Below are 14,207 nucleotides of genomic sequence, written 5' to 3'. Positions count from 1 at the left end.
AATGTACCAGAGTACTTTGGATGATTAGAGTTTTTTCACGATATAAAGTAAACAATGCCATTTGAGGTCATTATTGAAAAATAAAATCAGTGAAAACTGGCAAAAGTGAACCTCACCTGCGTATGTGATTACATTCAATACAAATCATGCAGTGATGATACTCCACTTTTTACAGGATTGCACATCACATGTGCACTCAGTATCTCTGAACTTGAGGTTTTGAACGTCACACTCCAACATTTTTCGAACAGAATTGAACATTTTTCCATATTTTAAAAACCATAAAAGATAACTAGTTCATGCAAAGTGGGAAAAAAACCACACTAAAGTATTACAATCACAAGAAGCGATTAAAGAAGTTGTCATGATGTTTTAGGAATTCTATAAATGAAGTCTTCGAGTATTTTTGATCAGCTTCTTGTTTGGGAACAAGTTTCTCCTGGAGCTTGTAATTAGAGGAAAAAAGTGTTGAAGTGAATTTTCCCAGCGACAGCGATGAGAGAAAACTGATAAACAAGCAGAACAAATGAAAGAAGAGAAGAGCGCGATGGAGGGAGGGAGGGAGGGAGGGAGGGAGGGAGGGAGGGAGAGAAAGAAAGTAATTCCACTTTAATGAATCCAAAATGCCTCATCATGCAGAGTGGCCTGATTAGAGTCGACTCACAAATTCCAACACGAAGGAATGTGCGACAGAAAGGTTCAACATCACAAACAAAACCGTCTCGGCCGCAGATTATTTCTACAGACGGCGACGGAGAAACAAGACGAGCAAGACAAGGAAAGAAAAGACACACAAACACACAAAGTGGAGCAGCAAGCCGAGGAAACTTCAGATATGAAGGGAAACAATCAGACGGCTGAGGATTGAATCGGCCTCCTGCTGAGAGACCACGCCTCGCCGTGCACGAGCGTCGTGCATGACGGTGCATTCCTGTTCGTGCCGTGCGGGACGGCCGCTTGCCGGCCGTGACGCAGGGGAAGAGCAGTGACCTGGATAGAGGAGACTTTGAACCGAGCGTGCAGAAAACTGCTGAGCTCCGACAGGAAACGCCAAAACAGGAAAAGGCCAAACGGTCTTCTGGACCAACAAACAGACGGATCATGTCGCGGCGGTCAACTCAACAGAGTGAAAATCAAAGAAGACCGTAGTCGTTTCTCTCTCCAAATGTTTGCTTTTGAGGGAATCTGAGATGATTTGATTTTTGAAGTCTCAATTCCATCTTTCAACTTCATCGCATGGAAATCTGATTTTCTAATTTAGTTTTCTCATTTCTATATAAAAACTGTGAGCCAAAGCCTGCCAGAGGCGACAGGATGGCAATGAATGGGTTAAAATGTCAAACACATCCACGTTTAATCTGGTTCATGGAAACATTGTCAAACAAATAATCTGTCTTTTAAACTAAAACTAAACTAAACTGCTACTCCTTGTACAGTGATTGTGGCATCGAGCACGACAACCTTCATCCCTCCTCTGTGGCTTTAAGCAGCTTTTCATTGCTTCATCCTCCTCAGTCAGCTGCTTCCCACCGGAGCGGCTTGCATACATACGTTTTAGTACTTTTCCTTCAGAAATCAGCACGAACAATGCAGAAATATTCATTACAATTTCTAAATTAGGTCAATATGGTTGTGCAAAGTTTGACCACGAGGTATTTGTCATGCACAGATTGGTGCAGGACATTTTATCTTTGATTCTTTGGGAATGCCAGAACGAGCTCGAAAAATGTGGAACTGCATCCAAATTTGGGTTAAAGAAAAACAAAAAACCTTCGGGCACTGCACCAGATCGCCTCGAGACAAAAAACTGAAGAAGTGGGTCAAATCTGGGTCCCACTTGTTAAACTGTCGCAAAAAACCCCCCCCACAGAAATCATTGATATGAAAGCAGCAGCAGAGTCGAGCTGAATGTCTGCCGGGTTCGATCCTCTCGGCTCTGGAACAAACACTTCCCCTCCAGAATCCGTTTCATGTTTCACGCCGAGCTGCACGGTTTGAGAACTCTCCTGGTCGCACTTTAAAGGGTTAAGTCCTCCAGAAACAACTGTGTCATCGACGTAAGGCCTTAAATTATTAGAACAAAGTGCATAAAACAAGAGAATGCAGCCCTCAGCCAATCAGTCATCCCCTTTATGCAATAAGATTAACAAAACTCAATCATATTATCCGCAGTCCGGTGAACACAAACCCCTGGGAAATGTCTTCAGTCGGATGAAAACACTGAATCGCTTCTGCTTGTTCTCTTTCAAACTAAATTAGACTTTATGTTTTATTTTCCTAAACAGTGACTGTGGATGCAGAATATCAAATTAGCTAAATAAAGTGAAAAAAAAAAATGGAAATAAACTCGCCCAGAAACGACAAATCAAAGGTGGCAAACGAGCGAGCCAATAACTGGTGCAACTTGACACAATAAGATCAGCAAAACTGAGAATGAAACGACTTTATCCACGTTCCATTCGGCACAATCCCCGGGGAAATACTAAGTTCTACATTAGTTGAGAAAGCTGGAGCATTTCTGCCTCTTTCCTTTACAAATATTGAATCCGTTTGTGTCAGCGGTTCCTTTATAATGCAGATTACTCAAGTCTTAGTCTTATAAAATGGGAGATTTCTTCAATGGAACCCCAAGTTATTTTATTATCTTTCACTGATAAGAACAGTCTGAACGACTACACCAATGACACGCTGTTAATTACTTTAATACAGACACTCAGTATGTTTTACAATATTTACCTTGTTTTTTCTTTGACATTGGAGCAAAACTAAGAAGAAGAATCCCAGAAAGTGGACTGTACATAGCACACACGGTCACCGTTTATAATTTAGATATAAACCTGATGACATTTCAAAAAGCCTGTGTTCAGACTCGGTGAAGGTTAAGGCATGTTGGAGTGAAACAAAGTTTTAAAATGGACTTTAAAAAAGTTAGTTCAAAGGGTTTCGAGACATCCAAGTTTCACAACTAGTTTTCACACAATATCATTGTTTATCTTAAAGTGACAGTTTATGACGGCTACTCTACGCCTTATATTAAAAACAAGTGAACTAAAACACGTAATCGGTTTCTGTTTTAGTGTAATTTAACACCAGCTTCATAGCCTTCTGACCAGCATGGAAACTATTTCAAGTGAAAAACGCAAACCTTTTGTTGCACTTTGGTTGTCAGAGCACTCTGCACGTGTGTGAGGTTTCGTTAAAAAAACTAACCGCAGCACCAACTAGTGGCCCAAAATACTAACTACGATGTTAAATTTGCAGTTTTCGGACACTTCAGCCGGTTTAGAACAACCGACACCGTCATTAAACATGGAAACGTAGAAACAAGCTTCTAGTTTGTGCTGAACTCGCTGGGCTCATGCAACGTTAAACCCGTTGACCTCTTGAGTGACGCTGCAGACCAATACCACCCCACCCATACACACCCCCCCCCCCCCCCCCCCCCCCCCCGGAGCGTCTCACCGCCGCCTCATAACTCACGGTTCATAAGAGGGGAGCACAATGAGCGTCGTGATTCACCGCCGGGCGGCATGCGGCGTGACCGACGGGAAACACGCTTACATCACGACCCAAAACATTTTCACATGAGGGGGGCCCCACACACACACACACACACACACACACACACACACACACACACACACACACACACACACACACACACACACACACACACACACACACACACACACACACACACACACACACACACACACACACACACACACACACACACACACACACACACACACACACACACACACACACACACACACACACACACACACACACACACACACACACACACACACACACACATTCCTGCGTTGCATAAGCATGTCGCGAGCAGGTCAAAGGGCAGCAGCAACAACAATGCGCTCCCGTCGGAGGTGAGAGAAAGGGGACACCTTCCCGGGAGGAGGCGGGGCCAAGCAGAAGTGCCTTTTCTCCAGGATTGCGGGAAGCTGTTATCGGACCATTGTGGCCTCAACAGGCAGGAGATTGGGTTCCCCAGATGCTCTGAAATCCCGTCAACGGCCATTATGCTGCAGAGAAATGAGCGGGCAGATAATCCCTCCCATCTCCATTCACACCTGTCCACTCAGATGAACATCACAAAGGGAGCTTGTGTGAGCGGCTCCTCATTTGCATAGTTTTTCTTTTTCTAAATGCAGCAGGAGGAGAAAATGAAACATTTGCAGTGTTTTCCTGTTTGTCTGGTTACAGTGTCTCTGGAAAAAAAAGGTGAAAAAGTTCTTCCTCAAAGAGGAAACGTGAGCTGGTGTTCAGCTCGACAGGAGATTTAAAGGGTTAAAAAGGTGTAGTGGTTTGTATTCCCATCATAGACCAACCCCGGTTTGAGTCTAGGTTTAGGACTAGTCCACATGAGCCAAAACAATCTTTTTCTCTTCCCCTCGCCCCCCCCATCCACACAAGGGCATAAAAATAACTCAAAACGACAGTAGTAGTATATATGCCAGGCCTATAGGGGGCACTGTGAGTCTGCTGCAGAAATACACCAAAAAGAAAAAGGCAATGATGAATGAAAAAAATCCTTGTATTCAAAAAATCTGACATTTGGCCTTATTAAAGCGACGAGCATCAGCAGCTTCTGCAGCCCGACCTGGAGGGTTATCGGGTCGAGAAGGGCAATGACATCATCGCTTTCAGAAGAAGACCAGAAGCCTGAACATGAAACTCTCTGCAATTACGGACACGCAGGCAAGAACAGAGTCGTTTGTGAGGTCTGATGACAAAGTACTTCTTCTAGTAATTTGTTGGTTTTCATCAGAGGTTTGACTAATGAGTCGTAAAAGGCAGAACAAGCCCAGTAGCTTCTGCAGCGTAAACCCTGTAATTCTCCGGCATGTAGGTAAAGAGAAGGGCGAGGCCATGACATCAGCGTTTTAGTGTTTTCACCCGCATGAACGAGGACGCCAAGCAAGCAGTTTTACATTAATCCTCCCCGGGAGTCGGTTTCAGAAGTTTCACTCTCCAACGGGAGCAATTTCAGGTTTAAGGTCAAGACGACCCGTCGTAAAAACCGAGTTACACGTGATTCAACGACGACGATCTGCAGAAAACAGCGTCGGGTTTCTGATTGGTCGTGCTGACGACGTCTCCACCAACAGAACGGCAGGACACATTCAAAATGCTGGAGTTTTCATAACGGGTCGAATCTATACACCGTCTGCTACTCACTCTTTAATTTTACAGCTTTCTCCAAACAAACAGCTGGAGCTGCACAGGCCGTAATAAGTTACAGAAGCAAAGTTCTACAAACACATTGTACGGACTTTGTTACACAACCACAGAGAACTGCCAACAAACCGCCTGTAAAACGAGAGCGTGATGCAGAATACCGTACATTCCTCTAGCATAGCGTACGGTATTATGCACCCCAACAAAGCCCTTTAATTTCTTTTTCTTTTTTCCATTTAGGAATTTGCATAACTGCGACGTCGCTGCCAAACAGAATCTTGGAAGATCCGATTAGCTGGCGACCGGACGACCTCGCTGTAATGAAGCCTTAGAGATCAAGATCTAGATCAAGATGGATCTCAGACCGTCGAGGTGACGGATCCGTCGGTACGTCGATGACTTCAATGTGTCAATGGAAGTCACCGCTTTACTTTGAGTAATTTGGGTCCCGTTTCCACGGCAACGATTTCAAGTGAAAAGGCAAAACGTTTTGAGTGCACATTTATGCGACAATGGTGCTCCGGGAAACTGAAAACTGAACTCTGTGAAAACGCGCGTTGTGAAGAAACCCTGCTACTGTGCATGTGCACCACGATGGTAGTACATAGTTCTGCACATGCTCAGTAGATGGACAATAAGAACAATGTTTCCTCCAGAGTGTCATGACTCCCGGTCCAGATTCTCCTGGACTCGGTAGTTTTATAGTGGTCAGCTGGTGGAGTGAACAACCGACCACGTCGTCGTAGAGATCCGCCCCCCCTCCCCTCCCCCTCCGTCCATTCACCCACTTCACTACATAATCAGCAGCCTATGGGCTCCGTGTCTCTCTCTCTCTCGGCTCGAGCCGCCCAGGGTTTATAGTCTGGCTCCTGGCCAGTTCTCCAGCCTCTCTGCCGAGCACCTAATGACAGGACGCCGAGCGCCAAGCGACGGACCGGGCAGACGCAGGAGCCCCCGGGGGCAAACGCTGAGGGTGGGGTGGTGGGGGTTATCAAACCGACACGCTGCGGTCCCCGTTCAGTCCGGAGAGCCGGCCTTCACACCATTTTTGGACATTTCTAGGAGTTTAAAATTGCAGATCTGGCAGCGTTCGTGTTCCTCTGGCACGGCTTCAGATCCGAGTTACTTCATGTGCCTGAACCACAGGAATCAGAGAGCGACACGTTTCAAATTCAATAACCACACACACCCCCCCTCCACGAGCTGCTCTTTTGTCTTCCTAAAGCAGACATGTCAAGGAGGAAATTAGAAATCCTCTGAAAACTCTTCGGATTTATCCATTCCTGCACAATTAAACCCAGGGAACTACGTTTCAAGCGGGAATGTTTTTTAAAACACTGAAAACATCCTGAAGTTCACTTCCAGCACAGCGATCCAATGAAGACAGTGTGAGGAGGTCAAACATTCGCTGAGGATTTCTCACTTTGCAGTGAAGATAACCTCCGATCAGACTTCTACAATCACAGAAAAACATTAAAACTCTCATAAAAAGCTGCAGACGCATCAGGAAAATGTCCAACTGAGGCCTTTCTTAATGATTCAGTCGACTTTCTTTACATAAATGCACATAAACAAGGGTCACGATTGATACATAATTTGATAGAAATGGATTTTAAAGAGATTTTGGGACAAAAAGAAGCTGTTTAACTATCTTACATTGAGCCTTATAAAACAAAACAAAAATGTTTGGCTCCAAGCACATGATGTTAATCACTTTACTGACAATATTTAACCCTGCGCAGCTTTTGAATCCATCCAAAGGAACTTAAAATATCTAATTTATTAGTTAAAAACCAAATGTTGCTCCATTAAATAAATATTCATTCACCACTTATCATCATTTACTTATTACTTTCTACAGAAGTGTGAACGAACCCAAACGTGGCACGAAAACTCTTCAGATCAAAGTGTATGATGATTTAACCTTCTATAAAATATTCTATGTAGATTCTTATCACACGTTTGCTCTTGTGGGCTGGTGTCAAACCAAGCTTGTACATTTTAACCTGATCCAGAGAATATCTACATATCTGAAATGAGCTTAAAATAAAGAAATGCTCCCCAGAAATATCACACTTTCCTCACTAAACACTTTGTTTTAATTTGAGTCATTTTGTATTCTGTAAACGTCCTTATGCTGTTTCATCACATGTTTAAAGTAAATTTCTCGTTTTGTGGATGAATGCAAACAAAACATGGAACTTCCTCCAAAAATGATCCCCTTGCTCTCAGTAAACGTTGTTTAGTCAATATTTGCAGTATTTTGAATTCTCTAAACTGTTTTATGTAACTTTTCTCTACATTTTTGGCTTCATGGCTCAAGGAAGAATGAAAACAAGGCAGGTCATTTCTTCCAGCTCATTCCGAGCCTGTTTATCGTCCCAAAGCAGCTGGAAATCTTATAAAAAACATCACCTTCCTCAAAATAAATACAATGATTATGAGGATTATGTTTATTTTTGCCTGCTTTCAACTTGGAGTTTGTTTGTTTTTTTACAACATTTTCAATAAAAATCTGACTGGATGCATGAAAAAGTGTCTTTGTTCTACAGAGCATGTTTATTCAGACCCAGAGGAGCTTCAAATCGTGTCATTTCGCCCCAAAAATTGTAAATAAATCAGCTCATAATATACATCTTTGACTATCGGGGCTCGAGGAAGAATGCAAACAAAGCACGCGATATCTTCCAACTTATTCAAGCATGTTTATCATCCCAGAGCAGCTTGAAAACTCTAAAAATATCACCTTTCCCAGATTAAGTACAATGATGAAAAGTAGTTTGTTTATTTTTGCATGCCAAGTTTTTTTGGGTGGAATTCTAGGAGGTATACAAAGAAAGTGTAAATGTTTTTAAGGTTTATCCAGACTCCAAGGGAGCTTAAAATATGGTCATTTCTTGAAATTCATACAATTTGTGCATGCTTTCAACTGCTTTATCTTTTTTTTTTTTATTAACTGAGAATTGTGGCGGTATGCAAAAAAGTTTTGTTTTTCTTCTCCAGAACTTCTTCATCCAGACCCAAAATAGCTTAAAATCTATTAATGTATCGAAAAAACACACACGATAAAGTCTTACAATACATAGTTTAGATTCCTTAGTGTTCTTTTGACTTTTTAGGGCGTTTTCTGCAACTCTTGGCACGAATGTTTGTGGATGAATGCAGGGTTGTGGCGGCACCAACAATCCAAAACACACAGAGAGGAATGAGCGATGCTTTTCTCAAGACGCAGTGATTCAACAACTAAAAGCACTTAAATTTAGTTGATGCTGGTTGAGGAGAAGAGCTGAAGAGCTGGAGAAGAGCTGAAGGAGACACTGACCTCATTAGAAGGGATGCTGACAACACCTGTGGATCTCCTCTTCTCCCTCAGCTTCCTCTTCTCGATCTGCCCTTTGCCCTTCCTGGCGCTGGGCCCGCTGCTCTTCTTGCCCTTGCCGGGTGAGGGGCTCTCCTTGTCGCTGTCGTTGCACGCCATGGGGCTGGAGGAGTCCGGAGAGGCGCACGGCTCCGCGGCCGCACCGGAGGAGGAGCACCGGGACGCGGAGGGCTGGCAGCTCCCGGCGGAGGCGCTCCTCTCCGGGGTGAAGGGGAGCTCGGTGCCCGGGGAGGAGGGAGCAGGAGAGGGAGGAGGTGTTGTAGGGGGGGGAGGAGGAGGAGGAGCGTGGCGGCTGTTGGGCGAGCTGTTTGCGTTAGTGGCACCGAGAGGAGCGCCCGTCGCCGCCGCGATGTCCCCCAGCATTTTGGCTCGCATTTTCTCCCGTTTGGCTTTCCACTCCTCCAGGAAATCCGTCGTGGCGCTCGACTTGAACCCTCCCGTGGCCATTATCCCTTTTGAGTGTGTTTTAGATAAAGTTCCTTTGCGGAAAAGCCAAAAAAAAAAAAAAAAAAGAAGAAGAAGTTGGAGTGAACGTGAAGTTTCAGCTGGGCGCTTCGTCCTTAATGGCCCCGCCGCATTCCTCAAGTGATTAACTCTGCTGACAGGTACAAGACATGAAGTCAGCCTCCCCACCAACAAACTTCCTCTCAAAACTCTCAAACAAGTGACTTTCTCGCGCTGCGGCTGCTGATTAAGTGACTAAAACAGTCGTAAATGCCCGCACGGTGCAGCGCTGTATGAATGTTTTACTCCTCCAAGGAGAGCGTTAAAGTGTGTGAAAGTGTCTGCGAGTGTGTTAAAGTGAGGTTGGAAGAATAAACTCACCTGTGCGAAGTCGTTGGAGTCGGTAAACTGCTGCTTTCTCCGCGACCAGGTGTGCCCACGCTGCGCTCGGATGAATGGCGCAGATCACGTCTGAAGCGCACAGAGCTCACCGGTGGAGGCCGGAAACAGCCGAACACTTCCGACTGAAGCCGAAGTGATGAGCGAGAGACGAGCTCCGAGACTCCGGAGGAGGCCGGAATCACCCGAACAATTCCGACTGCAGCCGAAAAGCAGCGCGAGCGAAGAGCTCCGGTATGTCGGCGGAGGCCGGAAAACGCCGAACCTTTCCGACTGCAGCCCAAGCGAAGCGCGTGAGAAATGCGCTGGCTTGTCGAAGGAGGGCGGAAACGCCCGAACGACCTCCGATCGATTAACTTATTAATTCTTTTTTTCTGTTTTGGTTTCCTTAGGCTTCTTATTGTTATTCAAATAATTTCCATGTGAGATTAATCAAATATTTTTTATTCTATTGTTTAACTATTATGTTCTTTTAGAAAAAAATTCTTAAACAAATTTTAAGTAATTTCAATTAAAACTTTTTTAATCATTTATCCTCAAATCTTCAATTTTACTATTTACTTTTTTTGTCTTCATTTTAAAAAGAACTAAAAGTTTGAGAAGAACTCGGGGTCCGCGAGGGTTCATAGGAAGAAAGAAAGAAGACATTTAAAAGGGATTAACTTTTAAATAGGACATTTTGAAAATGTTGTTTTCGACGTATACAAACATAAGATATTATTCTCCATCCAGGTGATAAAAAACAGCCTAGAGCTTCATCTGTGCTTTACTGTTGCTGAATTGACTCCACAAGTGGTCCTGCCGGGCCGGCTGCTCTGCTCACTGGCTGCAAAATGAGGAATAGTTTTCCTGAACAGAGTAATGAGTCAGGAAACTGGAGTACCAGTAATCCAAAACACTACAGGAGTACAACATTTTACTGAAGTAAAAATCCTTTTACATTTTATCCAGGAGTACAGTTTCTTCCAAGTTACACATATGTTGACAATAAAGTTGAAGTAGAGAACTTTTAATGTAGTATATTTGCAAAGTTGTCTGAATGATCCTCCTCCACTGTTCAAACTGCTCCTCGTGGATGTGCAAACTTTTCATGGTATCTTGAAATGTGCGACAGTGTTAACACATGAAGCGTTGCCATGGAAACAAAGCCAGTCTTCCCCTGAAACCTCTGAACTGCTGTCATCCTGGTCACCCTCCTCTTCATCTTCCTCCGACATGAGGGAAGATGAGTGGACTGTGTCACCCCTGCAGGTTAAAACAGCAGTGCAGTGCCCAGTGACCCTCTCCTGTCCCGCCTCTAGATGGCGCTAAAGTGAAAAAGAACAACCAGTTGACTACATCATTCTGAGGTTTGACATTTTTGTGAAAATATCACAACTGGGTGAGTGAATAAAGGTTATTATGGTTCATAGAAAGTTATTTACAGCGGATTTTGATGTCCTCTTCAGTTTTGTGAAGGAGGTTGTGAAGTTTGTCCAATTCCATTCTTAAGATATTGGTAATGCCGAGTCATCGACTTCACAAGGCTTCCTCCTCCTCCTCCTCCTCCTCCTCCTCCTCCTCCTCCTCCTCCTCCTCCTCCTCCATACGTCTGACGAGCAGGACTCGGTCACCGTCACCTCCTCCAGCAGAACAAACAACTAAGAGAACAGATCAACCAACATCAGACTCTCCACCTTCTGATGGTTCCATCCCAGGACAAACACAGTCATATCTGCATATTAAGAAAAAAATACAACGCAAAATTATGGGATTAAATTTTAATAACATCTAGTCATATTAAATTCTATTTTGTAATCTGGCGTTGCACCTGACTTGGTCATGTGTTTTATAGTCAGAGCTGCTCTTGAGAGGAAGCTATTGATTGGCTCCACCTCCTCGCCGATGGTATTTCCAGCACCTTCCTGGTTTTACCCGCCGCTCCTCACCTGTTCCAAAACCAATACTTCACTTAGTTTTACAGCAAACAAAAATGTGTTTCCGTGTTCTGTTACTTCTATATACAGCTCGCCTTCAGGCCGTTCAGTGAATGTTTCTAATTGATGGTTATATTTGATTCGGTCACTAAATTATTTCACTAATGTGAACTGTTTCGTCAATGTTTGTGCTTAAAGAGATTATAAAATGTCCAGAGCCAGAGAAGGTGGCAACGTGTTCCTAAAAACATACCGTGACACAAACATTTCACTTTTCTGTGTGAGCCCTGGCGTGTATTAAAGCAAGAAATAGTTTCATCTGTGGTGTGTGTGTGTGTGTGTGTCTGTGTGTGTGTGTGTGTGTGTGTGTGTGTCTCTCTCTCCCTGGTTCAGAGCAGCAGACGCTGTATAACTACGACCTCTCATGACCTCTCATCTCGACTTTGATTTTCAACTTTTTCTGGAGTGCATGAAGGTTTTTGTTTTTTCTTCAGTGGTCCGAATACTCTTCCCTAGTTTTCTTTCATGATTGTGAGTAAAATTGGTGTTGATGAAGAACCATAGCGACTCTTAATTCTTTGTGTTCATGTGGAGGAGCCGACTGACGATAACCTGCGCCGTTGTCATGGTAACGGGAGGTTGCAGGGTATGAAAGGCCCCGCGCATCTTTCATACTCGCCTCTCTGCACCCGGACCTTTGACCGAATGCGGAGCTCAAACTTGCTGCGGAGGACAACCGATGGAAAAGACTTCAGATCTACTGAACATCGTCGCACGTCTGTGGAGGAGAAATCTGTAGGATCAGTGAAGACTGAGACTCTGGAGACGGACTTCCACAGGGCGCCGGAGGAGCAGCACCTGCTGAGAGGAGCTGGTATGGAGCTCGACTTTTTCTTCACTCTTTTAACTTTATTTAATTTTAACATCGCACTGAGTTCACTTTGTGATTAGATATTTAACATCGTGTGTCGGATTGAATCACACTTGAACTTATTTTTGTGTCCAAACAAACGTAATGTTTTGTGCATCAGAATGTGTTAACTGCCGTTTACAGCAGAAAATTTATGAAAAATGTTCATTTACTGGTGTTTGAGTGAGTAAAAATGTTTCTAAATCTGTTTATTATTTTGCTAAAATGCCAAACAGTGTTTTTTTTTTGGTGTGCTGGAGGCGTTCAAACACTCCAGTCTGATCTCTGCAGCAGGTGATCATCAGCCTCACGTCTCCTTTCAATGCATGAAGCCTTCAATTTCATTTGCTCGGAGGCTCCACAGTGAGAAATATGAAGGCCGCCTGTGACGTCTCTCTCTAATCCTTACAATACCCAGTAAACATGCACTTTTTCATTGTTTGATACGCAACAACAGTTTGAAGAGTTAAACTTTGGATGTTTTCAGGAAACAAAAACAGAACGGATGGAAAGTAATGAACGACTTCGCTTACTGGGTAAAGTAGAAATGTTCACAAAAGAGAGAAAAGTTGAGTGTGTATTCATGCAAGTCTAGTAATGCAACGTGTGTGTTGTTACGTCTCTCATCATGGAGTCATGATGCGTCGAGGTTAAAACAAGAAATCAGACAGTCTGGAGACTGAAAGGAGTCGGAATTACAGAGATTCGTGTGCAGATGTCAGGGGGAAATGAAAACGTTCACAAATACTCAAGTTTACTACAGGTGCTTGAGAAATGTACAAAACGGAGTATTGGTACTTCTAACCAGGGATGCACCGATACCAGTATCGGGTTCGATACTGCACGGAGTACTCCCCAGTACAATGAGGATGTGTCCGTACATGTTCTGAGCATTTTTTTAAAGACAGCGCTACCTACCATTGATTTGTGCTTTGACTTTATCAGCAGGAGGAAACTTTTAGAAAATCTCAAATCAAATTGTGCTCAGTATGTCTGATGTCCCCGACTCCAAAAACCCTCGTCGTTTTGGGTGATGAAGAGGTGGAGCATGACCTCATGTTACCACCTCTTGAAGACTTTGAGGAGGACGAGGACGCAGAGGTGAACCGTGGCTTCGTGCTACCACGTCCTGAAGACTTCGAGGTGGAGCAGTACCGTGCCCTCGTCGTCCTGGGTGATGAAGAGGTGGAATATGGCCTCATGCTCCCCCCTCCTGGCCCCCAGCAGCCCCCTGTGCCGAGCCCCCAGGTGGCTGTTTGCCCTCCTGAGCCCGACCCCACACACTCTTCTCATTGTCTTCTTCTTCTGTGGTGGCGGGTTTGGGAAGTTCCTCACACGCAGACTTGGAGACAACAGGAAAGACTTCACAGCAGTTCAGACCTCGGCATTAAATCTTTACAATTAAAAAAAAAAAAAAAAGAGTAAACGGGTAAAGAGTCTGTTTTTTATGTTTGTTCTCCACACAGGTGTCACTGATTAATGTGATAAAACATTGTCTTATGAACTGTGGCAGCTGCGCACAGGCTTTATGAAGACTATTAGGCGGGTTGGAGCAATTATCCACCCATCAATCAATCTTCCATTTTACTATCTAATTCAGTGTCATGTGGCTCCGGTGCCAGTCGAGGCTTGTATAGCTGTGTGAATGTCACCCTGGTGTCGTGTCCAGGCTACGCCCTGCAAACACACACAGACACACACTCACTTTCAGACCTGCGGTCCATTGAATGTAGCCTTTGACCGCCGAATGCATGGGAGGAAATTAATTACAAGGAGAAAAAAACAAAACATTGCATGCAAAATCTACAGGGAAAGGCCCACAAGCTCAACCACAAGCAGGTGAGCTCAGAGCAGGTGAAAGTGGTCGAGGAGGGGGCGTGGCAGCCATCTTTAACTCTCAGTTACTAATTAACATGAACCCAAAACCCAACTTTAGTTCTTTTGAGAGTCTGAGCAT

General features: G+C 44.1%; 1 protein-coding gene across 2 annotated transcripts in view; it reads right to left on the bottom strand.

Annotated features, from left to right (window-relative positions):
* pawr (PRKC, apoptosis, WT1, regulator) overlaps nt 1–9,527 on the bottom strand; it is a 66,029-nt gene extending 56,502 nt beyond the window's left edge. The window contains exons 1-2 of one of the 2 annotated variants that reach the window (XM_080492320.1): nt 9,407–9,527; nt 8,525–9,060 (exon numbers count right to left, since the gene is read on the bottom strand). In XM_080492320.1, the coding sequence (XP_080348446.1) occupies nt 8,525–9,028 (504 nt within the window). In that variant the 5' untranslated portion in view covers nt 9,029–9,060; nt 9,407–9,527. Of the gene's footprint in view, nt 1–8,524; nt 9,177–9,406 lie in introns of both variants that reach the window. The other variant, XM_080492319.1, reaches the window with a different exon arrangement.
* Nucleotides 9,528–14,207: the final 4,680 nt, after the last annotated feature.

Source organism: Lipophrys pholis, assembly GCF_963383615.2.
Source record: "Lipophrys pholis genome assembly, chromosome: 22".
NCBI classification, from domain to species: domain Eukaryota; kingdom Metazoa; phylum Chordata; class Actinopteri; order Blenniiformes; family Blenniidae; genus Lipophrys; species Lipophrys pholis.
Note: the sequence above shows the minus strand (reverse complement) of the source record. Positions and strands in the feature narration are given on the sequence as shown.